The following is a 27,088-nucleotide window of genomic DNA, read 5'->3' on the forward strand; positions in this document are numbered from 1 at the left end:
GGACGAAATGAGGTTAAGAAAATACCTCATACATGGATGTTATATGGTACATCACTATTGCATATATGGATGATATGATAAAATAAAAGGGATGCAATCACGGAGATGATATTCAGATATATTCAGGATGTATTGGTGTTTGCACATCATTATATGTAGCTGTGACTAATCATGCTCCAAGCCAGTGTAAAGTCAGAAAGCGTTCATCCATGCAAAAAGCCGCTATATATAGGCTAAAAACAGAGAATATCTCAAATCAAGAAGTGAAGCGCGCAACACTTAATACAACGCACACAAATCTTTTATTACATAACAAGCTTTACTGGGTTGACACACAGCCAGTGAGTGAGTGGCAACCGCTGTTACATGAAAAGACCATCATTACAACCTTTTCAGCAGCACAGAACATACAGACAGATCATACACAAATCACACACAAACAATTTATTAAGATTATGACAGGATATAAAGACCAAGAAAATACTTGCCAGATAAATATATTCTTGACCAGAGTACAGCTATGTCTATAGAGTGGACTTTGCAGCTTAAATAGCACAAAATGACATCCATACACTTCTACTCAATTTTATGAAATCAATTTTATGAAACAATTTCTCAAAAAAAAAAAAAAAAAAAAAAAAATCCAATAATAAATACTTCTGCAATGTGCGCCACCAGGAGGCGCCAGTCGTCCAAAATGGTCCACAGATTAAATACCACTTATGTTAAGCCATCTGGTTTTGAACACATACTGAAGCAGATTGTGGGCAAAATCAAGACATTTATTAGCTATGACACATTTTCAAACACTTCATACAGCAAGAAATATTGTAACAATTCAGAGGATCAATAGGAGGAGATGTTTACAGGACTGACATGGTTAGAGATTTTTTAAAATTATTTTATTACTTTTTAAATAGATTCAAATAACGGCCAGGGGAAATAAAGGAGCACTTCAATCAATCTTCTAGGTCTTGGAGAAAGCCATTTCCCTGGAAGCAGCACAAGGAGAAAAAAAGACAAAGAAAATCAACTTTTAAACACTTAACGATTGAAGTGTTTAAAGCAGTTGCAGGTGTTTGTTTTACCTGTTAAACCTTTATGAGAAGAAGCTGTAGAGATAGGAGAAGCCAACGATTCCAATGATGGCACAGCACAATGTAATCATCATCTTTTTCTGTAGATTTAATGGAAATTGGAAAGATATCAGCGGCCATCGAGATTGGGCTTTAATACACGAGTCACAACACAATGTAATTATTCACATTTATGGACTGCTGGGTAATAACACAGTACACTGTCAGGTTTGAGGAAATGATTGAGCAAAAGGAGAACAAAGGGTCAGGGAGGTTAGGGTGTGTGTGTGTGTGTGAGTGTGAAGAGAGAGACAAAGGGTGAGAGAGAGCTTACCTCCGCTTTACTTTGACAGTTGTGCACCACCGTCTTTACAAAGTGAAGCTGTCAGTTTAACGTACTATGCAACACAGCAGTTAACATGCTGCATCATCAGTCTTCATTACGGCAAAGACCATCTGCTGCGAACAGCCATCATCTCATAAAAACATGAAACACTCACACGGCTCCAACATGACATGCAGTCATCAAAATCTAGTAAAATCACATTACATATTTACCTTCTGTCAGCTGCAAAGGGCAACAGGGCAGAGGAGCACGAGAAACCACTGAGGAATCACTTACCAAACAGTCATTAAAAAACATAAAATCTTTAATGCTTTCATTGAAATCTTTGGCACCATAACTTAAAGAGTACAATTAAAACAGTCTTAACAACATAACGGCTTCAATCTCCTCGTCCCTCTCTCGTTGCTCTAATGGCCAGTGTGGTGTGAAGTAAAGAGGCGTGAATGGAAGCAGTAGATCTGACCAGTTGTAGTCAGATGGTCAGTTGTGGACAGCAGCCAAAAGAGCAGACTGCACGGTCAAAAGACCAATCTGCCGGCCTCTTACTTTCAAATGCTTTCCTGAACACCCAGAATTAAAAGGCACCATTCAGGCTCCGGTCTAAAAAAAAACACACAAAGACTTCCCTCAGTGGTGGTGGCTCTATGTTTGGTGCTTTTTTCTGCAATGTCTTTGGTTCATCCAACTCCTAGGCAAGGATGGAAAACACCATCTCCGACAAGGATCACCCATGTATGCTCAGTTGGAATCATCTCATTGTAGAGAAGACACTGGCATGTGGCTGATATTGTGCTATTCAGACCACTGGGTGACAACTTGTACCCTATGGATAGGGGCACTGCTGTTCTGACAGTCCCACTATCAGGAAACAGAGACCTAATGGGATGATGGTGATTTAGGTTTTCAATATAAGAGAAATTATGAGATCTAAACCAGTAGAGAGCCACCAGAACCCTTCACTGAGGGAGACTTTCGGTTGGAGATTCCTTCATTTTGTCTGTATCCTCTGTGTGTGACTTCATTAGCAACACACATCATTGGAGGCATCAAAAAATGTTAGAAATACACAGATCATTCAGGCACTTGTGGGGAAAAGCTAACTCACTAGTGTTGCTACCGGTCCCTCTTTCTACCTGTTGACATTACAGAGTTGTTATTTCTTATCTTTTTTTTACAGTCTATTAACAGCAGAGACAAACGTATATAAAAGTCAACATGGCTAACATCATGACAGGCTAGCAACAATACAAAACAGATGTGTGTGTACCCCCCCTAGCCTGTTTTTCTTTTTTGTTTTCCCCCCCAACGTTGCTTAGCTCTACCTCTACGTGTATCCATAACAACCATTCTTCACATTTAAAATTAAAACCACTGGGCTCTCTGAACTCAAGAATCATAGGTGAGAAGGTGAGCACACCGTTCCTCTTTGAGTTGGAGAACTGGGCCATATTCAGTGAGGTTAGACAACACAAAAGACAAAACAAAATTAATCCAGTGTTTACATCACTAAGCTTACATATAGACATACATATTTTTAAATGTGAAAGTGCTGGAATGCCCCCCCTAAACTGACAAAATCCCAGTACAGTGGACAATAGCTAGCTTTTTAAAAATCACAAAATGTGTCAAGGCTCATAATGGCAAGAAATCAAAGCAAGGGGTTGATGTGGTTCTACAGGGGTCACGATTGATTGACTAAGCATTAAAATCAAGTAAACAACTTAATGAACACATCCAGAATGATTCTTCGGAACTGAAATGTCGAACAATGAAATGTGTGATGTTAGCTTTGCTGTTACAATCTGGCACTTTTCAATTCCCTTTTTCCCCCCACAGCGATCAGAGATGCAACAGGTATTGTACCTGATGTCAGCTTTAGTCTCATTTCCTCATCTGCAGCAGAGCATCCTCACACACTCCAAGCCACCCGAGGGAGTCAAACCACCTCTCACAGACCAGGTAGAAGGTCTGATTGTATTGGTGGAAGCCATACAAGGCCTCATGTTATTGATACGAAGTCCTACAAGACATTTTCCCCAATTGGTCAGATGTATCACCAGGCCTTTTTCTATTGGTCAGAAGCCTGCTGGTGCTTTTTAAAGTGATGAGATGTACATCTGCGTGGGAGGACTGTTTATATCCATGTGGAGTTATAGATATAGATTTCAGTCTTTTCTTCTCAACCCTTGGTGGGACAGCTGATGGTGGGCAGGATGGAGTGATGATGATGAAGACTAAGTTGATGATAAGAAGAGAGAGAGGTCCTTCTATAGTGTCTGGGTGAGGATGACGACGAGGAGGATGAGAGCAACCACAGCACAGACCACGATGATAATGATCATCTTCTACAGAGGGAGAGAAAGGAGAAATGGAGAGAGAGAGAACATCAGTGTTTATGATTGGGAACATGAGCGCTACAATGAGCCCAAAAACCAAACACCAACCCAAACTGTGTGTAACTAGCTCACTTCTAGCACCGCTTTGTTTGCTCAGCAGTGACCAGAGGCAAGTACCACAGACGGGGAAAAAAACACACCCAAAGACCTAAAATACACACAAACACACCTCGTATAAGCCAAGAGGAGGGAGAGAACGCATGCGTAAGCGCGTGCACACACACATGCGCACGCACACACACACACACACACACACACACACACACACACACGCACACAGAGCCCGAGGGGAAGAGAACGCAAACCCTTTTCCAAAGCTCGTCTCATACCCACACCCATTGTGGTACTGCAGAGGTTATTTGCTCCAGAGTTACTCACCCTTAGCTCTCCTGCTACTCAAACAGCCCATCATCTCTGCTTCAATCCCACTGACAACCCGATAATCAGAGCTAGTAAGGCCAGCAAGACCAGCAGAACCACCACTATTATCACCACTTTCTGTTGGGAATAACCAAGTGCATACTATCATGACCATTCTCTAAGGGAACAATTACAAGTATATCTTGTATGTACTATTTTTGCGTGTGTGTGCGTGTATATATACTGTATATATATATATCTCTCATTATACTTAATGTATGTAAAGTGTGTACTCTGTGTGTACTTTTGTAGCAGGAAGTACATGGTAATTTATCTGTAACAATGGTTGTGTCAAATATCATTGGCACTTTTTGTAGCTTGGTAACCACACAATGTCTGTGCGTTTAGCATTGCTAAAGCCCTGATAAATCATTAGTTTTCTCCTGGCATAGCAGTGTTATGTCAACACAATATTTTCCAATATGTTTCCAAACATGCCACGATAAGCTAAAGCTAACAGGCAAATATCTTCCAGGAGAGCCAAAACCAAAGAATAATGCAGCAGTCATGGGCCAACTGTAGACAAAGACAACATTAAGGTTAAAGTTGAAACAACGCAAAGAATAATGAACACAGAAAGAGAAAAGTAGAGTGTGAAAGCTGTGAGTATGTTTGTCACTGTGTGTATGTGTGTGTGGTGGAAGGGGAGGGGGGGTCTTGGTTCATGTCTGGAGCAGGTTTTGGTTTTGCTGGGCGGGTTACGGTGGGTTTTAAAGCACAAGGATCCGCGGGCCAAAGGGTGGAGGCTCAGGAACAGAGCAGGTAAAGGGGTCGGGGGTCATCACAGGTCAGGATCAAGTTGAGGGTCAGGGTCTGGATGCTGGAGGGGCGGTCTTCATGTTGACAGGCAGGTTTCCCAAAAGCATCTTTGTGTTAAAGAGGAATATGAGTCATTTCTTTCATATGCTCTGGGACAGCTCAGTTTCAGAAGTGACCGTTAACAGCAGAGGATGTCTTTGACCTAACAGGTGATGTTCATGTTTGTGTTAGCCCAGGGCCACAGGAATAACCTGGATTGTTGAATTTAGTGTTATTCTACTGCAATGCCCATCACCTTATGAGTTTGAATCTGGCTCATGATCTTATCACATGGAATCCCCTTTGCTTCATTCAACTTCCCTATCACTCTCCTCTCTATACTGTCTAATGAAGCAGAAATGCCATACAAAATTCATTCAAGTTCGAGTGGCATTCATCTCAGTATCGTTGTCATTTTATTGTAAGCCAGTGAATAAACTATCTTGGTGCTTTTGAGAAACCAGACCGTTGCTCTTGACAGTGGTCACTCACACGGCGAGCCTCTTGCTGAAACTTTGCGGCTTTCTTAGTGTCTGCTACCGCCCGCTCCACGAAGCCCACTGATTGGTCCATGTTGCTCTCAATCCTGTCAATCATTCCACCCTAACACGCGGCGGGATGTTAAAGAAACGCATGCAGAGGAATAAGGTAGAGAGAGAGAGAGAGAGAGAGAGAGAGAGAGAGAGAGAGAGAGAGAGAGAGAGAGAGAGAGAGAGAGAGAGAGAGAGAGAGAGAGAGAGAGAGAGAGAGAGAGAGAGAGAGAGAGAGAGAGAGAGAGAGAGAGAGAAAGAGTGAGAGAGAAAAAGAGGGAGGGACATAGAGAAAAAGCACACAGAGTCTCTAACAGTTGTGTGTGATCAGCAATGTGTGTGGGGGAAGAGAGTGTGATCTGTATGCACAGACTGTGTGGTTTGTAAGTGTGAAACAGTGAAAACAGTGTAACTGTGTCTAGAAAATAAGCACAAAAATAGGAAGGGGTTTAATTAGCAATGCAGTAAAAGCTACAGTCACAAGCAAATTCAGGGAGCACTGGTTAGTTAAAATGGAGTACAGTACCTTACGAGCTTTAGTCTGGTACCTTACAGCTTTTTTGGTCTCTGTCTTAGCCACTGCTATGTGATCCACTGAGTTGGTCACATTCTGCTCTATGTTGTCTACTATGTCACCCTGAAAAACACACAACAAACACAGTAAGATACAGAGCAACACAGAAGGAGCAAAAACAAGGTGTAGTTATCAAAATTAAGGATTTAATTCCAGAACATAATACATCTGATTTGTAAAAAAAAAAATGTTTACAAGCCAGCTTCCATACTTATTCCATAAAGAGTTTTACTTTCATGCCAGCATTCATTTAATGAGTAGTGGTCAGATTTTTCAAATGCTGGAAACATGGCAATAAAATGGTGGAGAAAACAAAACCAGACAGACATTCTTGAGAAACCACACGACACAAACAGCAACACTGAGCAAGACAAATTAAGCACCTTACCTCAAACAAGTCTTTCCCTCAGAAAGCAGGGTGTAACCAGCAAGAAATATGTGGTTATACTTAAATACGCAGCTATGGTGACTAATCGATCAACAATATGAAGTTGTATTGACTATAGTGTGATGAAATCTGCCCTCAACAACTAAATTTTCACATCTCTTACAAAGTGCATTCATGTTGAATCCCACAAAGAGTGAGTGATGAGATGGAGATGGCAGAGGAGAGTGAAGATATGAAAAAGGCATGGAGCTGAAAAAGAGGAAACAGACAGATGGATGCAGAGAGTCAGACCAGACAGAAAGACAGACAGAAAGGAAAATGAGATGAGAACAGGAGAAAAAAAGAGTTAAATACAATCGGGTTTGAATGCAAGGCCTTGGGGAAGAATAATAATTGACGAATGATAAGAGGAAAAAGAGAATGAATGAATCAGAAGAGATTTTGTGTTCGTAAAGCTGTTGAGGTTCTACTAACTGATGGATGAAATGTATAGATGGATGGAGTAAAGGAGTGTACCTGGCTCTCGACCAGCATGGCGATGTCTACAAACATGTCGTGCAGCTCCTTGATGCTGCTTTCCAGACGGACAATGTCTTTGTGTCTGGCTTCAATCTCACTCAGGGCCTGTTTGGAGATCCCCGAGTCCACAATCTGTAGAGAGGAGGGGCTTAATGTTACCACCCAGGGTCACTACACACATACACACACATACACACTTCTCCTCTCCATTTTGTCACCTCAGAGTTTCGGTGTCCAAGTGAAGATTTGTTACTATGTCTAATGCCTTGTCTCCAATGGCCAGCTACGCAAAAAATGGCAGGTTTTGAAAACGAGCGCATCTTCCGCAACTTAATCAGCATTTAGACTCAACACTAGAGTGGGACTAGCTAGGCAATTGGCAGCAAATTGGCAATTTTAATCAAATCCAAGAACGCCAAGTCGATACTTGTGTTGTTGTGGAGAACGTTCTTCCCCAGCTGTATTGGAGAGAACAAACTTCCCAAGAGAGTGAGCACAGAGAAGCGTCCTTACAGTTTGAGATGGACCGTGTGCTTGATCAATTAAGACGCGCTGCTGCTCATTTTCCCAGCTGTTTCAAGGGGTTTCTCTTGCTGTCCAGACGTGATGTGTTGTTCTCACAATGAATCTTGGGGTTTCTTATTAGTTCTCGTTGGTCAAGTCACTATCCAATGAATCCTCAGCTGGCAAGTACATTTCCAGGATCTTTGTCCATCCTTGCGTTCTTTTGTTTTGTCGTCGTTTGGCCATTAGGTATTACATTAAAAAGCATCATGGAGGACACAAGAACGCAAACTAAGAAAGAGCCAGTGACTTTGAGCCCAACAGGCCACAGCTCAGCTAATCTTTAACCAGTGGAGACTAGGAATCTGAGTTGTACTGAACGAGTGACAACTTGCCTTTCTTTGTTCAACAACAGCAGCATGATCATTGTCAAGGCGTGGGAATGTTAGCTTACTGTTCAAAACAACTGAAGCACACGTGCACACACACACACACACACTTACCCCTGCAGTGAACACAGCAGCGTTGCCACTCTCTAACATCTCCTCCAGCTCATCATCTGTTGTGGCTTTGCCAGCTGGAAAGGAAAGGAAAGGAAAGGAAAATGTTTAATATGCAACCATGACAATGAATACTGTGGATAGGTTGCTGTTAGTTGTGTGTGTGTTGTGTGTTTTGTATTTATATCTTTGCATGTAAGACCATCGCACTAGCACTCCCAGTGTCATCACAGTCTTTGAGGTTGTGTGTGTGTGTGTGTGTGTCACTCACTGATCTCTAGCTGTCTCTGGATACGTCCTTTACTCCTCTCCCTGAAGTCCACCTGGGCCTCGTTGTACTTTGTCATCACCTCCACAAACTTCCTGGACAGCACTGCATGCTGGGAGACAACAGGAAGCACTGGGTTAGAACAGCAAAACTTTTCATAATGTGTTGCACTGTGTTCACATGCACTGACTGATGTACTGACGATTTCTCTAAAGCCAAGCATAAACTTCAAGACCAAGACCCAATTCTGTCAAACATTTTTTTTTGTTATTATAAAAACTCTAAGATCTCAGCTCCTAAGAGAACAATGTAATCACCTCATTAGTCTCATACAGAATATACAGAATATCCAAAAAGCTGCATAAGACACAGTTTCCTAGGAAACCAGCTTTAACCAGAGGTCACCTGAACCATAAGATAGCGATCATTTACCTGTGATTTACGTATCCGCATGTCAGCCGACACCCTCTCCTGCTCATCCAACTCCAGATTCCTCTCGATGGCTGAGAAACAATCCAAATTATTGATTAATGATTGAATTTGAAGTCAGTTACACATCATAACATTTTCTTCAGTGATACATCGTTTTCTTTCACATCCTGTGTTGTGCATGTCAGGGTGGTGGTGGTAGTAGTGGTGGTGGTGGTTGGGGGGGGGGGCAGACTCACTCTTGAGTTTGTTTCTAGCGTTGTTGGCCATCTTCTTGATGTCATTGGTGATTGCCTCCAAGTCATCCTGTGTTTCTGGGGAGGAAGTGACATGTGAGATGGACAGTTAATATATATCTGAACATTTAATTATTTAGTCTAGTACTGAATACAAGTGAATTACTTGTATTCAATGTCTTGTGAAAAAGTTCACTTTTTTTTTTTTTTTTTTTAAGATTTATTTTCAGGCATTTTATGCTTTATTTGACAGGGACAGTGTGAGAGAGAGACAGGAAGGCATGGGAGAGAGAGAGAGGAGGACATGCAGCAAATGACCACGGGCCGGATTCAAACCCAGGTCGCTGCGGGAAGGACTGAGCCTTACATGGTACGCGCTCTACGCGGTGAGCCACCGGGGCGCCCCAAAAGTTCACTTTTTCACAAGTGAAAAAAAATCTACCAATGGGGGTGAGAGAATTTCACTTATGTTGAGTATAAATCAACTTGCTTTTAAGAATTTTCTCAAATCAAGTAACATTTTCTTGACACTAGTGGAGCAATCTGACTTATTTCAAGATATTGTCACTTGTTTCTAGGAATTTTTTGTTTTAAAGCCGAATATGAGACTAACATGTTAAGACAGACATTTCTTTTTCAGTGATGACTTCCAGGTTGTGTCACAGCTCCCATCTGTGACCACTTTGTGTTCCTCCTAGTAAACATTTGATTTAATTCAATTGGGAACACAACAAAATGCAACTGAAAACAGCTTGTGAATGACGGAAAGAAGTCAGTAGGAAGGAGAATTGGAGAAAAAAAGGAAACAAAAAGCAGGTTATAAACCGAAGAACATCTATCTATGAGAAATCTTCCCTATGGGACATATACAGGAGGAGAAAGTGAATATAAAGGAAAGGAGAGAAAGAGAAAGGCTGGCAGAGGAAGAGAGAAATATGAGGAGAAAGGCAGAGAGGTTGTCAGGTGGCATGGTGTCTTACTCTGGTCTGATGTGGGAGCAGACAGGATGACCGAGAAGAGCTTCTTGACTTCAGCCACGTTCTCATCGATCTTATCAATACTGTTCCTGATGTCCTCAATCTGAAACACACACACACAAAAAAAGAGAACTCTCAAATGTATGCAAACAACAAAACCAAACATTCATCCATGCATGGCCTCATCAATACACACAGATAAAAGACAAACACAACGCACGCTTACTGTAACACTCACCTGAGAGAAGAACTCGTCCATGAAGGCTGCGTTGTCCACAGCGATCTCCACCTCCTCATCGTCTTGATCACATGTCTGGAAGGAAGGGGGAAAAAAAGTAAAGATGGTATCAGACTACTTGTGCATTCCAACTGGACAGTAGGAGCCTGTGAGGGCACTAAGTGGTCCTGGACAGCTCAATGGGTAGAGCCAGGGTTTCGTTTCCCCACTGGGTTCACTCAGGTTGAAAATGTACACACTCATGGTCCTGTAAGGCGATTTGGATAAGAGTGTGCACCAAATGGTAGATGACACTACACAGGGAAGAGGAGAAATTTTAACAACACAACTGTTGTTTTAAGGTAGCAGATAAGTCAGCTCCTTAACGCAGGATGACCCACCACACCTATTCGATGGCAGGGAAACTCTGGGACACATTAGGCCTTTAAATGAACAATTAATTAACAAAAAAATAATTACTGGACAAGTAAATTAATGAGTTGGGACAAGTAAATTAATGAATGAATACAATGTGCAAAGCAAATAAAATTTCTTTGCAGATTTTATAGACAATTATGTTGCTGGGGACAGGAAGGAACCTCTATCATATCTAAGTAAAACTTTATTTTTATAGCACCTTTCAAGACGAGTGTCACAAAGTGCTTCACAAGTTAAAACGTAAAAGACATAGCCTACACAGTAAAAATACAAGCAACACACATAAGTGCATCACAAACTAAAAACATAAAAATATACAGTGACAGTACAGTCAACAGCACACATTAGTAAAGTCCTGTCTGTATAAATGGGTCTTGAGTCTTGATATCTGAGGTGGACGACATGACTGGTCGATATCCCATATTTAACCAAAGGCCAATATCGGCCTGATATATCAGCAATATTGGTCTGACCCCAATCAGTTAACACACAACAAAATACATCAGAGCAGTGCAGTCTGTTGCGGCCATAAATATGTCATCAGGGACAGTCAGTAAACAGGCTAACGCAGCAGCCAGACCACAAAGAGCTCAGCACTGCTGGTGAATATTTACACTGTGAAGGACGAGGGCCGGGCTCCGGGAACCCAACCTGTTTTCAACTGATCTCAAAGTCTCTAAGAAACCACAGCTAAGGACAATGTAAACAGACGTCATGATGTCGTGCGGCAGCAGCGTCAACTGGAGACAAAAAGAGCGAGAATGAGTGAGGGAGGCCAGGGAAAGACAAATAAAGGAGGAAAAATAAAACCATAGCGGGAAATATCAAAATGGGACAAATTCCTCCAATTCTTTCTCCTGCATTTGACAGACAAGTGCGTTTGTCACTGCACACTTGATAGTAGTTTATGTCTCTGATTTGTACTGCGGGACTGAGAGTCTAAAGTCTGAACACTTGACTTTCCTCATTAATCAGCATGGACCAAAGTCAAGGTATGGAAAATGTTAGACTGCACCTCTCTCTCTCTCTCTACTTCCCTTGTTTCTATCATATCACCTGACTTCTCCAGGTCTCTGAGTCACCTGACCCAGCTGAATCAGCCTCAATCTCTAAACTAGTATTCAAAATAAATGAATACTTTTCATTTATGCTGCATTACATTGTAGCTACTCTGTTCTCCAACTTCCACATGAAGCTAAACTATTCCTTGGTTTTTCATGTATAGAAAATTGGGGTACAGGTGACACAGCACTCATTTTAAGAAAGGAAACTAGGATTTTTATTTACGGCAACAGGACCTTGTTCTTTACATCCCAAAGCTGTGTTTTAGAAGGTCTTCAACCTTCAACCATTCCTCTAAAATTTGAATTGCAAATGTAGCCTGAGACAATTTGGTTCAGGCTGCTCTAGCGAACATCTGTGTAGAACACAGAGAGCCGTGGACTTAAAGCAACACGCAACTTGTTTTTGAATTAGGCTTACACAGAGTTATTCATACGGCAGTAAGTCACACAAAACACACGGTGGGTGCACACATATGCTCACTCACACAACATTTCTGCGGCAGTGAGATAAGACCAAGCACACACTTCCTTCCCGTGTCTTTCTCATTCAGCAAAAACGAGGGAAAGGGAATGATGTGTGAACGAAATGCTTTAACGAACTTAATAGCCTAAGGCCACACACATACACACACACACACACACACACACACACAGACTGGCTTCTTTTGAAAAACAGTTTGATGCTGACAGGAACAATTGGAGGGAGTGACTTTTTGTCTTAGTCATGAAGAAAACTTTCACAACACACCTCGTAAACCTCACTGGCTCATCTTATGACTCAGCGTACACACACTTCTTACTGTTGGAGGACACTAGAGATCAAACAAATTAACTTTATGCACATCCACTTTGGATCAAAACACTGTTCAGACTTCACACAGTTAGTCTTTTACTGTCCATGGCCACTACAAGGGGTTTGGAAGGTATGTATGTGTGTGATGCACAGCACAACCCATGGTGATGTGATATGGCTTTATAAAGCAGTATGAGCCATCAAATGATTGAAAAAAGTACATGAATTGGTGCCAAAAGATTCACAATAACTAATATTTCACAGCGTTTTCTGTGATATATGAAAATTATTGTAACCAAATATTTTGGGAACTAGTTTAAATACAGCTGTGTGTAACTGCGCCAAAATTTGGACTTATAGAGTGAAGCACCACAGCTGCAAAATGAGATTTTCCATTTTTTTTTAGACCAAAATAGCCAGAAATGCTATAATTTCATGCTTAAACACGTCAAGGTAGTATAATCCTCTAACCTTAAATAATCCTCCAAACCTTAAAAAGATAGTAATGTTTGAAGTTAAGTAGACATAGAGATTATAAAAATATATAGCGAGGGGCGCAGCACAGAGGCTGTCAGCTGCACATCAATGCATAGGCCTGAATGATGGATGTCGCAAGCTGGTTTTTTCCCATCATTCAAAACACTTCATTACGCTTATTTTGCATGCAAAGCAACATACAGTATGTCCCCTCAACAAGGCACTGACTAGACAGAGGCTTTACAATGAGGCAGATTCAGTGATCCTTCATGCCACATGTAAAATTGCCTGTCAAATTGAATGGCTCTCTTGACAAAGAAGGAGTTTCATCAGAGCCCATATTGTAAAACCTTACAGAACTTACTATAAATCCCCAGAAGTGTAGTGTGGTGAAAGACTGATGAAAACCACGGACAGAAAACTACAGACATTCAGGCCGACAACGACTTCTCCCAACTGTCTGGCAGCCAGAAACGCAGCCAGCTAGAAAGTCTACCAGCCATACAGACGCACAGACAGGCAAGTACAGAGGCAGAGAGACAAGCAGGCAGACAGGCAGGATGTCACTTCCATCACTTGTTACTGATCATATCCTACCTCTACCATGGCAAAATGTATGCTGAATGTACACACACACACACACACACACACACACACAATAAATCTTGGAACCAAAGAAAAAAGGGCGAAAGTGAGGCACACGGCTCATTATCATGTACACATGTGAGTTCAAGTCCAACTGTGGCCTGTGCTGCACATCCGACCCTCTCACGCTCTGATCTTTCCTGTCACTCACATACCTTTAAGAAAAGGAGAGATAATGAACTGTGTCTCTGTGGATCGTAAATGAGGAAGCAGCACCGGACATAACACTTTCAATTGTACACCACTAAACACAAGCAATGTTAGATAGTTCCTATTTATTTTACTAATGTCTAGCCCAAGTGGGGAGGCAAAGTACAGAGTGTGAGACTACTGAAAAGAAGACAGGCAGACTGAAGGCACATACTGCCTACTAAAATACCATGTAGCAAACAGAGAGCAAGGCCTAAATAACAAAAACTATTTTCACATTAACATCAGTGCAAAACATAATATCAACATCTTCAGTCTGGCTCACGGTAAGGTAATATGGCAAGTTGAACTATTGGCTTGTTCTGCGAGTATATTATTCAAAATGCTTGCTAAGTAGCAGGCGGTATGAGCTCTCACACACAGCTACACCTCCAGGCTAAACTCTTATCCTGTGTTTCCTGTTGCTCCTCTTTCCCAAAATCATCAAGAATTCCAACGCATTTTTAGGTAAATGGAAAAATAAACTTGAAACGTGAAACTTGGAAACGCCCCAGCATTATGTCAGCTGACCTGATCACGCTCGGGGCATGACTGCACATTCACATGCACGTATGGCCACTCTCACACACTCACACACACACACACACACACACATCAATATACAGCCTACATCCCCAGCAGCAAGTTAAACATTAGGAAGGAAACTCAAGGGGGAAGAGAAAGGCGGTAGGTGAATGTGTGTGTGTGTGTGTGTGGGGGGGGGGGGGGGGGGGGGGTAGGGAAAGAGAGGAGTGGGGAGTAGAGAGGGAAAAGTGTGAGTGTGAGGCAGGCAGACAGAAAAACAGAAGAATCTAGGTTGTTATGGCTTAACAGGCCTTAACACAGATATTGATAACAGAGACTGTAGCCTAGTTCACCTGCTATCTTTACTTCCTTTCCTTGAAAAGAAGCCAACAGTGTGAGATACCGACGCCTGGGGAGAGACCGCATTTCACCAGCTTAAACACAGCAAATATTTGGCCAACAGCTCCAGGTGGCTATAGCAACATATCCCGACCAGGGCAGGAGCGGCTCAGGCCCTCAACCCCATGGGTAGCAAGTCCACTTACTGTCATTATCTAGGCTACATCCTGATTCCTGGTCAGTAACAGAAAAAAGGAAGAAGCCTTGATATTCCTTCCCCTAATGTTTACTCTGCTTCTATTGTCCAAGATATCAGCAGGATATTCTGACTCTATAAGAGGCTAAACACAAAGTTACAGAGGATTTTGGTTCTGGGACCCAGGTTCAATCGCAGTCCTGTTCCCAGTATCCGTTCCACAACCTGCTGAGTTTCAAAATAGCCCTTACTTGGATACTTATACTTTAATATATTTTGATGCTTTTACAAGTTTCAAGCAGTAAGTGTAATTTCCCATTAGTGTGGCTGCCACTGAATTAGGAATGTGGGAAACAAACTCAGAAAAGTCTATCAACAACAGAATGGGCCTTGGTCATTTTCAGCTGGTTTCATATGTTTTGGGACTGCCTAGTGCTGTCGTTGAGCATATTGTGATCATTTAGGTATACATGGATCCTAACCATCTAATATAAATCAATGGGAGTCAGAATAACAATCTTATCTACAATGCCCAGTGAAAGAGCTTGGTAGACTCCCTGTACTGGCGGCTGTGCCTTTGAATAAGGTTCAGCTATTAATATTGTCTACAGTGCGTTGGTAGCAGGTTATCTCTGACACCCTATCCCACCCCATATGTCAATATCCCCAGAAAACACAAAAACAAATCTTCTAATTGACTCATTACAGGGAAATTATGTCCACATGACACCACATTTGTCTGTCAGACCCATTTCCCGTTTCTAAACGGCTGTTACTTGCATCCCTGATGTGAGTTATGTCATCACACGGGATAGTGAAACATGGTTTCAAATAACTGATGTGTTTAAAGTCGTAAGTAAAAGTTGAATTAGTCCAGTAACCCAATATTAAAGTCATTTGTCACTGGCCTATCATATTTTCAGTAATTAACGTTATGTGCAGAGGCCCGTGTAACTGTACCGTGAGACGATATTAAATAAATGACATTGTATGAAAACTTTACATTTCCTGGACACAACTTACCGCTTTGAGCTGCTCCAATCGGTCCTTCATCTTGCCGACAGTTAATTCAACACTCTAAAACAAAATAAATATACTCTATATTGTGCGATATGTTTCAAAACCTAGTCCTAAATCTCTGAATTCCTCAGCCAGCTGGCAAGCTAGCTGTGCAACTGAAGCCCACCGCCAGAAAGAGAGAAAATCAACTCTCCAAAAGTCTTGGCAAAGGTCACTTGGAAGATGACTTTTTCTACAAAACTGTCTTTTCCGTCGTTTTCCATACAATATGGCTGCTGAGGTTAAAGCCCGTGTTTTTCTATTTGCTAAATCTCTTCGCTCAGGGGATTAAAACAACAGTTGTGTACAGCCGTATAATCTGTCTCTCCGCTGGCCCACAGTAATCATTCTAAAACGCACTTTTCTGGCTCACGCATGCGCAACGATATCCTTGTCAACTCGGATGAAACCACGCCCTGGGCTGTCAGGAAGAGAGGTGCACCTGCACTAATGCTGCATTCGGGGCCTGTGGGAATAACCGCCGGAACGACTTTACTGGGCAAAACAACGAAGTAGAAAAGAAAAACAAAAAGTATCTGTTATAATCTTCCATACGTGGTGGATGTGAGCAAGCTAGACTGTAAACAAGGTGCTCTTTGACGGGGTATCTCAAAACGTGAAACATGTGGAAAAGGAAGGCAGGGTATACCTGAAGGAAGTGAGTGCTGACTGGTGAGGCTGAAGGTGCAGTGGCTTCTTTCTCCACCTCCTTCATATAATTACTTGAAAGTGTTCATGCGTACAAACTTGTTTGAGGCTGATGATTATTTTCAGACTTTTCATGCTTAACTCATGCACTTACAGCGAGTAATACTTTTAAGTTCATGTTTTACAGTAAGTAGTTGTGTCATTGCGTTTTAAGAGCTATGATCACAAAAGTAATTCAGTCAGTTTTATTTGAAAAGAATATATCATTCCCTACACCGCAGATATTTTTTTGTTGGTGGCTTTAGAAATAATGAAGTCGGAGAAAATGGTGTCCATAGCAAGAAAGCTGAGGTGAACGCCAAGTTCACGTAGCAAAGTCTTCTTTTCCGTTTTTCTCATGTAACGTGAATGCAGCAGAAGGAGCCATAGAGATTCGCCTTGATACTACCAGTGATGTAGTAGTAGATACGCCACGAGAGGCCGTGCTTTTTGCGTTTATAACACAGCGGTAACACGCCACTCTATTAAAAAATAAAGAACTCAAATGTCTGTAGATCTTTGATATTTATTCACTAATTAATAATGATGATAATAATAATTAAACGTCATTCTTTCGCCATGCAGCTGAACAGCCGTTAAACAGTGGTTGCTAAGCGACACACACGTAACTACCGGTAGTAGTGGTGATTTTCAGTTAGTGCTTTCACCAGTTGTGCGTTTATTGGATGTGCATTGATAAACTGACCTCTCATTGGTATACAAGCATCCATTTAGGCTCTTTATACCCTAAAATACCTTGATACTAGTCAGTATATTGCGCACTTCGAACTGAGGTCATTTATGTGAGCCTAAAAAACTGGGTAAATTTGAGTTTAGGTGGGTTCACCCACCCTCCACTTAATCCCTGCATAGGCTAGCGAAGCAGCATGGAGATATGTAGGCTAAACAGTTACAGATGTTTCTTTTTTCCACCTCGAGATGAGCTACAGAGTGGTTGTAGGGCGATTCATTCACCCAGAAGGTCAACTAGTCACCGTGAATATGTTGTTTAAATACACAGATCGATGTCCCACCTCCACTACGGTTAAACATTTATTAGCAACACCCTCTCTTTATTAACCACACCTCTCTCTGTCACACACACACATGCACACGCAGACCATGATCATCTGCCCTCGGACTCACTCCGTTAAGCCGATAAGGAAACGCTTTATTACGGCCCGTGAGTCGTGACTGGTGAGAGCTGGCTGCTGATGTGTTGTACTGTATCCCAGCCAGGCAGAACACAAAACAGCTGTTTTACTTTATCTCTCTCTATCTCTCTCACCCATGATGGACAGTTTGTGAAGCGTTTTTATTCGGCACACACTCGTTAACACTGGACACCGGGACGAGTAAGAAAATGTGAAAAAAAAAAATGAATTAAAAAAAAAGGGGTGCAGAATATGAAGGGAGGCCCATCCTGTACACCGTGTCTTTCAATTCCCCACCATTGTAGAGAGGCAGGCAATGGAGGGTGAAAGTGCTTTTGAGTTGGTGCAAAACCAAAGACCTAAATATTACTCCAGATAATATTAACCCAGTGTTGTTAACAGCTACACCACTCCAGTCAATGTGCAGACCGAGACTCACTATTATGTAATTTTCTGTCTACTGCACTCAAACATTTGACACGTGGCATGACTGACACCTGGTGGCCATTAGATGGACCAGCAGGCCACAAATGTAAGGCTTTTTGTCTTAGTATGATTAAATGCTTTACTTCCATTGTACTTACAACACACGGACACTTCAGCTTCATAAAAATTCAACATCTCTAGAGGTACAAAGCTCTATCATTCTACATCAGCTTTAATCTTATCTGGATACAAGTGGTCCATAGTACAGCCATTCTACATACAACCTCTGTATACTTATTAATCCATAGGGATAACATTTCAGTGCCATTACATAAGACACAAACTCCTATACAGTACTGCCATAGCAGTGATTGTACACAGCAGGTACCAGTTACCACAGCTATGTTCTTAACAAGCCTCTATGAATCGTTGACAATGGCACAACCAGCAAGAGACAAAAGGTTTTGAATTCGGCTATTAGGAGCTACCCACACATCCAGCATCTCGAAACACACAGGGAAATTAATCCAAAAACAAGGCCATGTTATATTGAGAATGTTTTTATTCAAAGTTTATTCCCCTTAGTGCTTCCAGTACGCCTTACAACAGCATTATCTGAGCTTGGTAAGTGCAGTGGAGGGTGCTCGATGATGAAGAGTAGCACGTCGCCATGCCAACAACAACACTAGGGTGGGTGTGTCTTATACAGTGAAATTAGAACCACAACTTTTTTTCCACCAAGTTTTTTTTTTTCTTAGTTTTTAAAACACAAAACAAAAAAAGTTCAAAAATAAAAATAAATCTGCAACGGGATTTTACAGTAAAGGGGGCGAAACTCCGACAACTTCCTGTCCACGGTGGGTGGGGGGGTGGGGTGGGGGGAGAGGGGACGTTAGGTAACAGGTTAGAGGTCATCGTCTTCTTCTGGGAGCGCTGTTTGTGATGCAACCTGGAGAGGGGAGAGAAACAGCCAAACATTAGAATGGATTCGATAACATTCGCCATCACGACAGACCAGCTGTTCCATAGATCCAGACTTCACATCAGCTAGTTTTTTGTAAGAATGGAATATGCAGAGTAGGCAAAAAGCGCTTAAGTCTGCTTTGCACAGTCATCTGAGCAAAGCAGATACAGTAGCAGCTCGGTCACACTCACTTTAAGGTCTTCCTCGTACTGCGCAGCGAGGCTTGGGTCCATCTGGATCTCTGGGGGAGCGAGGGCAGGCATCTCCACAAACTCCAGGTTGGGGTCGCCGATCAACTTCCTCGCTAGCCACAGGAAGGGCTTCTCAAAGTTGTAGTTACTCTTGGCGGAAATGTCGTAGTACTGGGGACATGAGGGCAAAATATTGCAATTAAAACAATCATCATATCTGAGGAGTGGAGATCAAACTGTAAGACACAGGACTCGGCCTAATGCTTTTCAGATTTAGTGCCGTGTATTACCTGCAGGTTCTTCTTGCGGTGAAACACGATGCTCTTGGCTTTGACTTTCCTGTCTTTAATGTCCACCTTGTTGCCGCACAGGACGATGGGAATGTTCTCGCAGACACGGACCAGGTCACGATGCCAGTTGGGCACGTTCTTATAGGTGACTCGAGAGGTGACGTCAAACATGATGATAGCACACTGAGCTGTGGAGGGAAAAGGAGGGGATGATGAGAGTTCACAAAGGGATAAGCAAAGAGAAGAAAAGGAATACACATTAAAAATGGATCTAATAAACTGCTGAAACTACTGTTGAGACAAGGAATTAACCAAATGTTGTGATTGACGTCACTTATCGCATTCATTTTTTAATCCCTATAAAATGTCTGCATTCTTCAAATTCAGATGGAAAGTCTATAGTAATTGGGCATCAGGCATTCTATTCAAGGCTACATTAACCAGACAAGTGCTGCATGTCACCCATTAAATCCAGTAATGATGAAAACCAGGTAGATGGCGAAGAGTACCTTGAATGTAGTAGCCGTCTCTGAGCCCTCCAAACTTCTCCTGTCCGGCTGTGTCCCACACATTGTATTTGATGGGTCCTCTGTTGGTGTGGAACACCAATGGGTGCACCTCCACTCCAAGAGTGGCTAGATTAAGAGAAAAGAAAAGGATTCATGAGGACAAAAAACTGTGTGTGTGTGTGGGGGGGGGCATGCATTGTGGAGGAAGGAATGATAAAGGGTAAGCAGGGAAACATGTACACAAATAGGGAGGATTAAGAGGAAAAAGCAAGAGATGAAAGGTGAGAACGAAAGAGGGACACTTGGTCAACACATGAACAGTCACCACATTAATCTGATGAGATTATACCATTGTGCCTGTTCAATACTGCATTTTTGGATTAGTGTTCCCTTTTGCAAGGTGCCACTGCATCATATAATTAGATTGGCCAGAAAAGAAAATGGAAATTTCCATGGGTGCATCCAATATGGCTGCCGCAGAAATTTTATGTCACAGGAATTAGCATAAATTAATGCATAGAGGATGAAACTCATAAAGTTGCAATTGCCAGTTACCCAATTGCCAGAGGTATGTTGAGACCAATAACATCTTTGTCTGAGTAACATGTTAGTTTTGAGAGTCTTGCATACTGTTCCAATTGGCAATTTCTATGATAACATTGTCAGTTACATGCACCAGTCTAATGTCCATACGATGTTGTTCTGAATGAGGATATTAATATTATGGCTGTGTTACTTACTCACTGATAAAATCACATTTTCCTCATTTTTCACAGAATGCCCCTGCAGCAAACTTGCTCCATATGCCAGGATGGCTTACTGCTAATGACTAAGCGCGTTAAAGTTGAGATGGATGGTAGTGGCCTGCCACTAATTCCTTGCTGTCAGCAACGTAGTGATGGGGCTCGATTCACTGCAATAGGGATAGACTCACCAACATATTTCTTCTCAAACTCTCCTGTCAAGTGCCTCTTTACAAAAGTTGTCTTTCCCGTTCCTCCATCGCCCACCAACACAAGCTGTGAAGCAGAAGAGAGGGCAGTCAGACCAAACTGGCTGGTACTGGTTCTACACAAAGTTGCCGTTAGCTTAGCCAGCATGACAACTAGCTTTCTCCACACGGACAAGACATCGATTCACATCTATGCATGCAATATTAACCAGTGCAAACATTTACCTTGAACTGGACTGATGGTTCGCTTTCTGCCATTGTCGAATCTGTCGTGGTTTCTGGTGATCTATTTGAAACAAGACAATGCGGGACGGTTAGTTCTCCATCGTCGTATCTGGAAGTTGTAGGACAGATCCTGAGATAGTATTATAGTAATTATGCGATCCGATTTTGGAAAAGTTACTATGCAGCAAGAGTTTCGCCGCAGTACGTTAACTTGATGGCTCCAACCAGCGTGCTTCTGTCGCTTTTGGGCGGTACATCTAGCTAGCAGCTAGACAATTAGCCATAACCAATTCTAGCAATTTCTTTTCAAGCTAACGGTATCTGTGGAAGCTTTCCGACACTCTGCAAACGGGGTTAACACCTGTTATACTCAAACCGCAATATACGCCAACCCGTTATAAATGTTACATCGGACCTTAAATTAGTAACAAAACAACACTACAAGCTCACTTGTTAACCCGTATATCAAAGCGGACAGTTTGCTAGCTAGCTAACATTAGCTAACGCTAAATGCTAGCAGTTTGAGTGCGCCATACGACGCGCGACCGCACTTTTTTCTTGTTCGACTGGAACAATCAGACTGGAAAGCATCTAATATGTTCCATGTCGCAGTTGATGATCAATTTTAGCAAAAATAAAACTTTGTACACTACGAAATAGTTTAGCGCATTTGAATTTTACTACAACCGCCATCGGATCAGAAAATCAGAGTAAGAAGAACGTTGAAAAGAACAATGCAGTGAAATGAGGGAGAGCTATACTTGCTAGCCCGTTAGCTAAGACGGCATGGAAGCCATTCTTTTCACAAAGCTAATGGGCTAGCGGTGAGTTAGCAAGAAATCAATGGACAAATCTGCCTGATAACTTCCCACGTGGTAACACTTATAACGCCACATAGACCAAAAGAGCTTCTAAGATATACCTTAAAGTTTGTCGTTGTTTAAATCCACTTTCCCGATAACCACAAATTTGAATGTAGGATGGCACGGTATGAGGGAAAATGTTGAGACTCACCCGGTTTTGCTGCGAAGAGGGAAAGAGTAAATGGCTGCGTTCGCGGGAGATTCAGCGTGGACTATGAGTCAGTTTCCGCCCTTGTCATGTGACCACCTCAGCGGCAAAAACGTATTTGATTTAGTGCATTCACATTCATAGAACCTCCTTCATTCACAGACAGGCTGTTAACATTTTTGCTTTGGAACTCAACACAAGGATGTAAAAGACATGATCCATCATGTGGATCTGTCTAATGGAGCGACTTATATAAAGACATGCAGAAACCTATCTCAACTATGTGCCACTAATCTATCGTATTATACACTGCATTTCTTGGCACAACTTATACAAAGCAATCAGTTGTAGTCTTCTTGCCTCATCTGCATAATTTATAACATATATATAATACATGTTAAGTGTTTGTATTTTGATTAGAATTAAAACACAGCCCTGACAACACAAACACATGTACAGTCTGTATGAGTCAGTTAAAATAAAAAAAACACACAAAACACATCATTTACTTGATAATATGAAGACCTTTAATAGCCCAACATAACATAAGTGCACTCTTTCAAAAATGTCCTGCTACTTAAGTCACTTAGATGCTGTCAGTGCATCAGAAATGGTTTATCACAGGTTGCATATAGGCTATATGGGCCCGCAATACAGATTATATCAACATCAACAAAGTGCATTACATGGATCATCCACAACAGTATTTGTGCGTTTGTATATTTGTGCGTGTTTTTATGGGTTCCTGACGACAAGAGGTACTGCCCTGCTCATAGGACTCACTGGTATATCTGCAAAGCTAAGTGAATCTCTTTAAAGCATATTAGAATCATTGCGTATATAATTTGCAGGTCGGACACGCCGTCTCCGCAGGCAGTTTACGGTACAGCAGTCGGTCTATCTGTACAGGTAGTCTGCCTGTATGTTGGCTGCTATCTCAGCCTCCCATCGGTCTCCGTTGTTGAGCAGCTTCTCTTTGTTGTACAGCAGCTCCTCGTGGGTCTCAGTGGAGAACTCAAAGTTTGGACCCTTCGGGAGCGATAGAGGGAAGGAGAGAGAAAGAACATAGACATTAAAGATCAAATGACTGTCTTTTGTGGAGTCCTAAGAGAGGACCTGAAGTGCAAGTCACTGAATCCTTACCAGCTCAACCTGCACTACAAGTTCATTTATTAAAGGAATGAATGGACTTAAATGGCATATAAGCCACTTGATCAACTTACTGTATTTTCACTGTTTTGGATGCTACTGTGCATTATGGTAATGAAGAATACTTTGAACTCTTGTATCAGACACAAAACACACATAGAAGTGCTTCAAGGAACCTTTAGGGGTTCTTCAGATTGCAACCAAAGGGGAACCCCTGTAGTTTCCTTGTGGAAGCCCTTCATAAAGCTTCCAACCTCTAAATTCTGGGGAATTGTAGGCTTCTCTCTGCCTACTGTGCCATTTAAAGAAAGACAAGACACTGGGGTGAAGAGCGGGGGAGAGGAGGGGGGGTTTGTGGTTGGGCTGGGTTGGTGAGAAGAGGAACGGGGTGGAGTGTTCGTGGGCATGTGCACATGCTGATAGGCTGGGGTGGGAACAATTTTTTTTATCAAATGACATATGGACAGTTGTGCTTGAACACGGCTGCAACTCCAACTGAACACCGGCTGCTCATTTTAACCACTGGAGGGCAAACTGAGCCAGGTTTAGTGAGATAAATATGGCACCGGCACATTCGGGCTCAAATGCTGATAATATGACCGCCGTTGTCATATTTCATAAGTACAAAGTACTAAATACCAGTTTACAACTAAAAAAAAAGTGTGGAGTTACTCTTTAAATGCATCCCCTTTGTTTAGTACAGATTTCAGGAGAAAAGTGAGGGGAAATACAGCTTTACTTCCCCACCATCGCCCTTTGTTTAATTCCATCCAGTCTCCCACTCCGCATACCGTATCCGCCTGTTCAGCTCACCTCAACAATGGCATCAACGGGACAGGCCTCCTGGCAGAAGCCGCAGTAGATGCACTTGGTCATATCAATGTCGTAGCGCGTCGTTCTCCTGCTGCCGTCAGCGCGGGTCTCCGCCTCGATGGTGATGGCCTGGGCCGACAGAGAGGAGAGGTGAAGTCAGCCACGCCTAACACAGACATGCAAGACACGCATGGATGGACTACTGCACAGGTGTGGCTCTATTGAGATATGTAGGTATGTCATTATCCAGAGGGGCCACATAAAATGTAAAGCTTACACACTAGTGCAAACTCAGACTTGAAATGGGCCTACTGCATAACTCACTTCAATTGAACTTACACAAGTGTACAGCACAGACCAGAATACAAAAACAATGCAACAAAACAACACAGGACAACAGTGCAATGTAGGTCACTTATCATGTGTTGAGTAATCAGAAGTGGGAATTCAAGTATCACAATAACAGCAGTAGTATAATTGACTGATGTTAAGTCATTCAAGTAAGGTGCATGGGAGCAAAGCATGTAGATATAAACTCAGTGGTGTATAGAACTGAATTATTACAGTATACAGTGCATACATGCTGTTAATACTGTACTAACACATTCTAACACAGTACATAGAATAGTATTTCATTTGTAACAGAATATAGGATGTAGGTATAAAATGCTTAGTGGGAAAACTATTGTATACATGCGAGGAAGTATATGCCACTATCACAACAGGTGTGTGTGTGTGTATTTGAGTGAAAGAGGGACAGAGAGACACAGACAGTAGATGGAATACACAGCACACACTTATACCTTACAATCTATCTGTATCTTTACAGCAGGAACTGTGCAGGAAGTGTGTGTGTGTGTGTGTGTGTGTTATGTGTGTGTGTGTGTGTTCACCTGTGCAGGGCAGATGGCCTCACACAGTTTGCAGGCGATGCAGCGCTCCTCTCCGTTGGGGTAGCGGCGGAGGGCGTGCTCCCCACGGAAGCGGGGGGACAGGGGGCCCTTCTCAAACGGGTAGTTGATGGTGGCGGGTTCGCGGAAAAGGTAACTCATGGTCATCCCCAAACCTGGAGGAGGGTGTGTTGACAGAGAGAGATAACTGACCTGCCCTTGGTCATTATATAGTCTATTGAAGTGGAAATCATGGAGTGTGTGTGTGTGTGTGACCTCTGAAGAGCTCGGTCCAAAGCAGAGTTGTGGCAGCTCTGTCAGTGATGGACTTCATGTCTGTCGGCAGCTCCTGGGCATTCACATATTCTACAAAGATAAGAATAAAGGGGGAGAGAGAGAGAGAGGGAGGGAGGGGACTGTCAGATGATTTCAAACAGCGGTCACTCATGTAAACTGCCAGATATGAGCAGCTCTTGGTTTACAGCATGACTTACTGTAGGACTCTCTCAGCACACTGAGACTGAATGGACGCACAAGGCCAGGACCGACTCCAAACGAGCCTAGAGACACAGCAAATATGGCTTCAGCTGGAATCATAAGCCCTGCCAGGACCAGTCTGTATATTTGTGTAAATATTGTCTATAGTATAACTGACCTGGCCTTGAGTAGCAGTGGAGAAGGCGCAGACTCAGAGCAGTAGACATCTCGGCAGCAGACTGGACAGACAGAGATGCAGTGTAACCGACATTGCTGACATACATGAACTGAAAGGCTGCACAGTGACTGAGGAAACCTGCGTTGTTGCAACCCTGTGACCAGAGGAAGCTCTTCTCTGAGGGAGGGAGGAGGGAGGGGGGAGAGGGAGGGAGACTGCCAGCTGATTGAGTACCAGCATCATGTAATCTCCCGCCCTAAATCCCTGGATTTAAGTCAGTCTTACCCTACAAATCAAAGCCCGTTAGAAAAAATGTGCGCTCCTCAGCGGTATTCACAAACCTGTACGGATATTTAGTTATTTTCTCACAAACAGCCTTTGAATGACTTAATTGCCTGGTATATGACTATGTGCTGATAACACCGAGCTGCGTGTCCTGAAATGATGACATGTTGCAATTGCGTCGCTCACCAATTTCACAGTGTCATAACCAAGGAGGTTCTATAACAAACTAAGTCAGGCAGAGTGACAGCCTAATGAACTCAATGTGCTGCATATTCATGAAGCCTAAGGTAATTTCTAACTATAACAAGACCGCCTTTATCATCATCGTTCACTGGACTTACCTCTTTCACAACTCTGACCACCGGTAGACAGCAGACAGCACTCTGAGCTGCGCAATTGGTTTGTGCGTGTTTGTGCTGCGTTCAGGTGCACCTCGTAAGCTCCTACGTCTTATTACGAAAGTCGTTAATAGTGCTCATTCAACTCCCTTTGGTCGGAAATAACTAAAACAAAATGGACACTGTAACAAAAGCAGTTTTTGTGGTTGTTGTATTTTTTAGCAAAGTGACAACAGAAACATACAACATTAATTATTTACATAAAATGCCAAACAATATAACAAATCACATGTTCTCCGTCCCCTAAACGTGACATCTTGGCAATTCGAGTATCAAAGAAGATCCTGACTTTCCCAGCAGTGTTTACCACTTTGTCAGAAATCATTCTTGTGCGCACTATCTATATAACATCAGTAATTCCGGCAGCACCTGAAGGCAGCACAAGAATTGAATAAACAAGAGGAAGCCTTGTTAGATAAAAACCGGCGCCATATTCAGTGGGGGCAAATTATACAATACATGTCTCCCTCACTCTTCCTATGGCCTGCTCACTCTGATGTAATTAGTGATGAGTTATTGGGTATCACGTCCATGTAGGCTAATCATAGCCCATATTCCAAAAATAGTCAATTTTGCTGCTAAAACA

At 42.4% G+C, this 27,088-nt stretch overlaps 3 protein-coding genes across 7 annotated transcripts; all 3 read right to left on the bottom strand.

Annotated features, from left to right (window-relative positions):
- Positions 1-293: 293 nt before the first annotated feature.
- stx3b (syntaxin 3b) lies at positions 294-16,239 on the bottom strand. Of its 4 annotated transcripts, none has more exons than XM_071917110.2 (11): positions 15,868-16,239; positions 10,200-10,274; positions 9,965-10,064; positions 8,988-9,062; positions 8,752-8,822; positions 8,323-8,431; positions 8,055-8,128; positions 7,045-7,179; positions 6,093-6,203; positions 5,529-5,639; positions 294-1,177 (listed from the first exon to the last, which is right to left on the bottom strand). In XM_071917110.2, the coding sequence occupies exons 1-11, from the start codon at positions 15,895-15,897 to the stop codon at positions 1,100-1,102; spliced, it is 969 nt and encodes a 322-aa protein (XP_071773211.1). In that variant the 5' UTR covers positions 15,898-16,239; the 3' UTR covers positions 294-1,099. The 4 variants fall into 4 exon arrangements, 3 of the variants coding, with proteins under 3 accessions (XP_071773211.1, XP_071773219.1, XP_071773226.1); XM_071917118.2 differs by lacking the exons at positions 294-1,177; positions 5,529-5,639 and adding exons at positions 1,709-3,767; positions 4,197-4,316; XM_071917125.2 differs by lacking the exons at positions 294-1,177; positions 5,529-5,639 and adding an exon at positions 1,709-3,767.
- Positions 16,240-18,714: 2,475 nt separating this feature from the next.
- ran (RAN, member RAS oncogene family) lies at positions 18,715-22,376 on the bottom strand. Of its 2 annotated transcripts, none has more exons than XM_071916905.2 (7): positions 22,316-22,376; positions 21,302-21,362; positions 21,059-21,143; positions 20,125-20,250; positions 19,616-19,803; positions 19,326-19,496; positions 18,715-19,119 (listed from the first exon to the last, which is right to left on the bottom strand). In XM_071916905.2, exons 2-7 carry the CDS (start codon positions 21,332-21,334, stop codon positions 19,075-19,077), a joined length of 648 nt encoding a protein of 215 aa, XP_071773006.1. In that variant the 5' UTR covers positions 21,335-21,362; positions 22,316-22,376; the 3' UTR covers positions 18,715-19,074. The 2 variants fall into 2 exon arrangements, with proteins under 2 accessions (XP_071773006.1, XP_071772997.1); XM_071916896.2 differs by having other exon boundaries at positions 22,224-22,329.
- Positions 22,377-22,816: 440 nt separating this feature from the next.
- ndufs8b (NADH:ubiquinone oxidoreductase core subunit S8b) lies at positions 22,817-26,514 on the bottom strand. The gene is made up of 7 exons (XM_071917203.2): positions 26,446-26,514; positions 25,820-25,880; positions 25,659-25,724; positions 25,441-25,530; positions 25,168-25,340; positions 24,275-24,403; positions 22,817-23,341 (listed from the first exon to the last, which is right to left on the bottom strand). Exons 2-7 carry the CDS (start codon positions 25,866-25,868, stop codon positions 23,210-23,212), a joined length of 639 nt encoding a protein of 212 aa, XP_071773304.1. The 5' UTR covers positions 25,869-25,880; positions 26,446-26,514; the 3' UTR covers positions 22,817-23,209.
- Between the last annotated feature and the right edge of the window lie 574 nt (positions 26,515-27,088).

This window comes from Centroberyx gerrardi, chromosome 16 (genome assembly GCF_048128805.1).
Source record: "Centroberyx gerrardi isolate f3 chromosome 16, fCenGer3.hap1.cur.20231027, whole genome shotgun sequence".
NCBI lineage: Eukaryota > Metazoa > Chordata > Actinopteri > Beryciformes > Berycidae > Centroberyx > Centroberyx gerrardi.

Coding starts and splice junctions, on each gene's coding strand:
- stx3b (XM_071917110.2), bottom strand. CDS start 15,897: ATGAAGGACCGATTGGAGCAGCTCAAAGCG. Junction 10,275..15,867: donor GATTGGAGCAGCTCAAAGCG/GTAAGTTGTGTC, acceptor CCTTCCTTCCAG/ACATGTGATCAAGACGATGA. Junction 6,204..7,044: donor CCATGCTGGTCGAGAGCCAG/GTACACTCCTTT, acceptor TGTGTTTTTCAG/GGTGACATAGTAGACAACAT.
- ran (XM_071916905.2), bottom strand. CDS start 21,334: ATGGCAGAAAGCGAACCATCAGTCCAGTTCAAG. Junction 20,251..21,058: donor GTTTGAGAAGAAATATGTTG/GTGAGTCTATCC, acceptor CTCTTAATCTAG/CCACTCTTGGAGTGGAGGTG. Junction 19,497..19,615: donor ACCGCAAGAAGAACCTGCAG/GTAATACACGGC, acceptor TCATGTCCCCAG/TACTACGACATTTCCGCCAA.
- ndufs8b (XM_071917203.2), bottom strand. CDS start 25,868: ATGTCTACTGCTCTGAGTCTGCGCCTTCTCCACTGCTACTCAAGGCCA. Junction 25,725..25,819: donor CCACTGCTACTCAAGGCCAG/GTCAGTTATACT, acceptor CTGTGTCTCTAG/GCTCGTTTGGAGTCGGTCCT. Junction 24,404..25,167: donor AGGCCATCTGCCCTGCACAG/GTGAACACACAC, acceptor CTGTCGGCCCAG/GCCATCACCATCGAGGCGGA.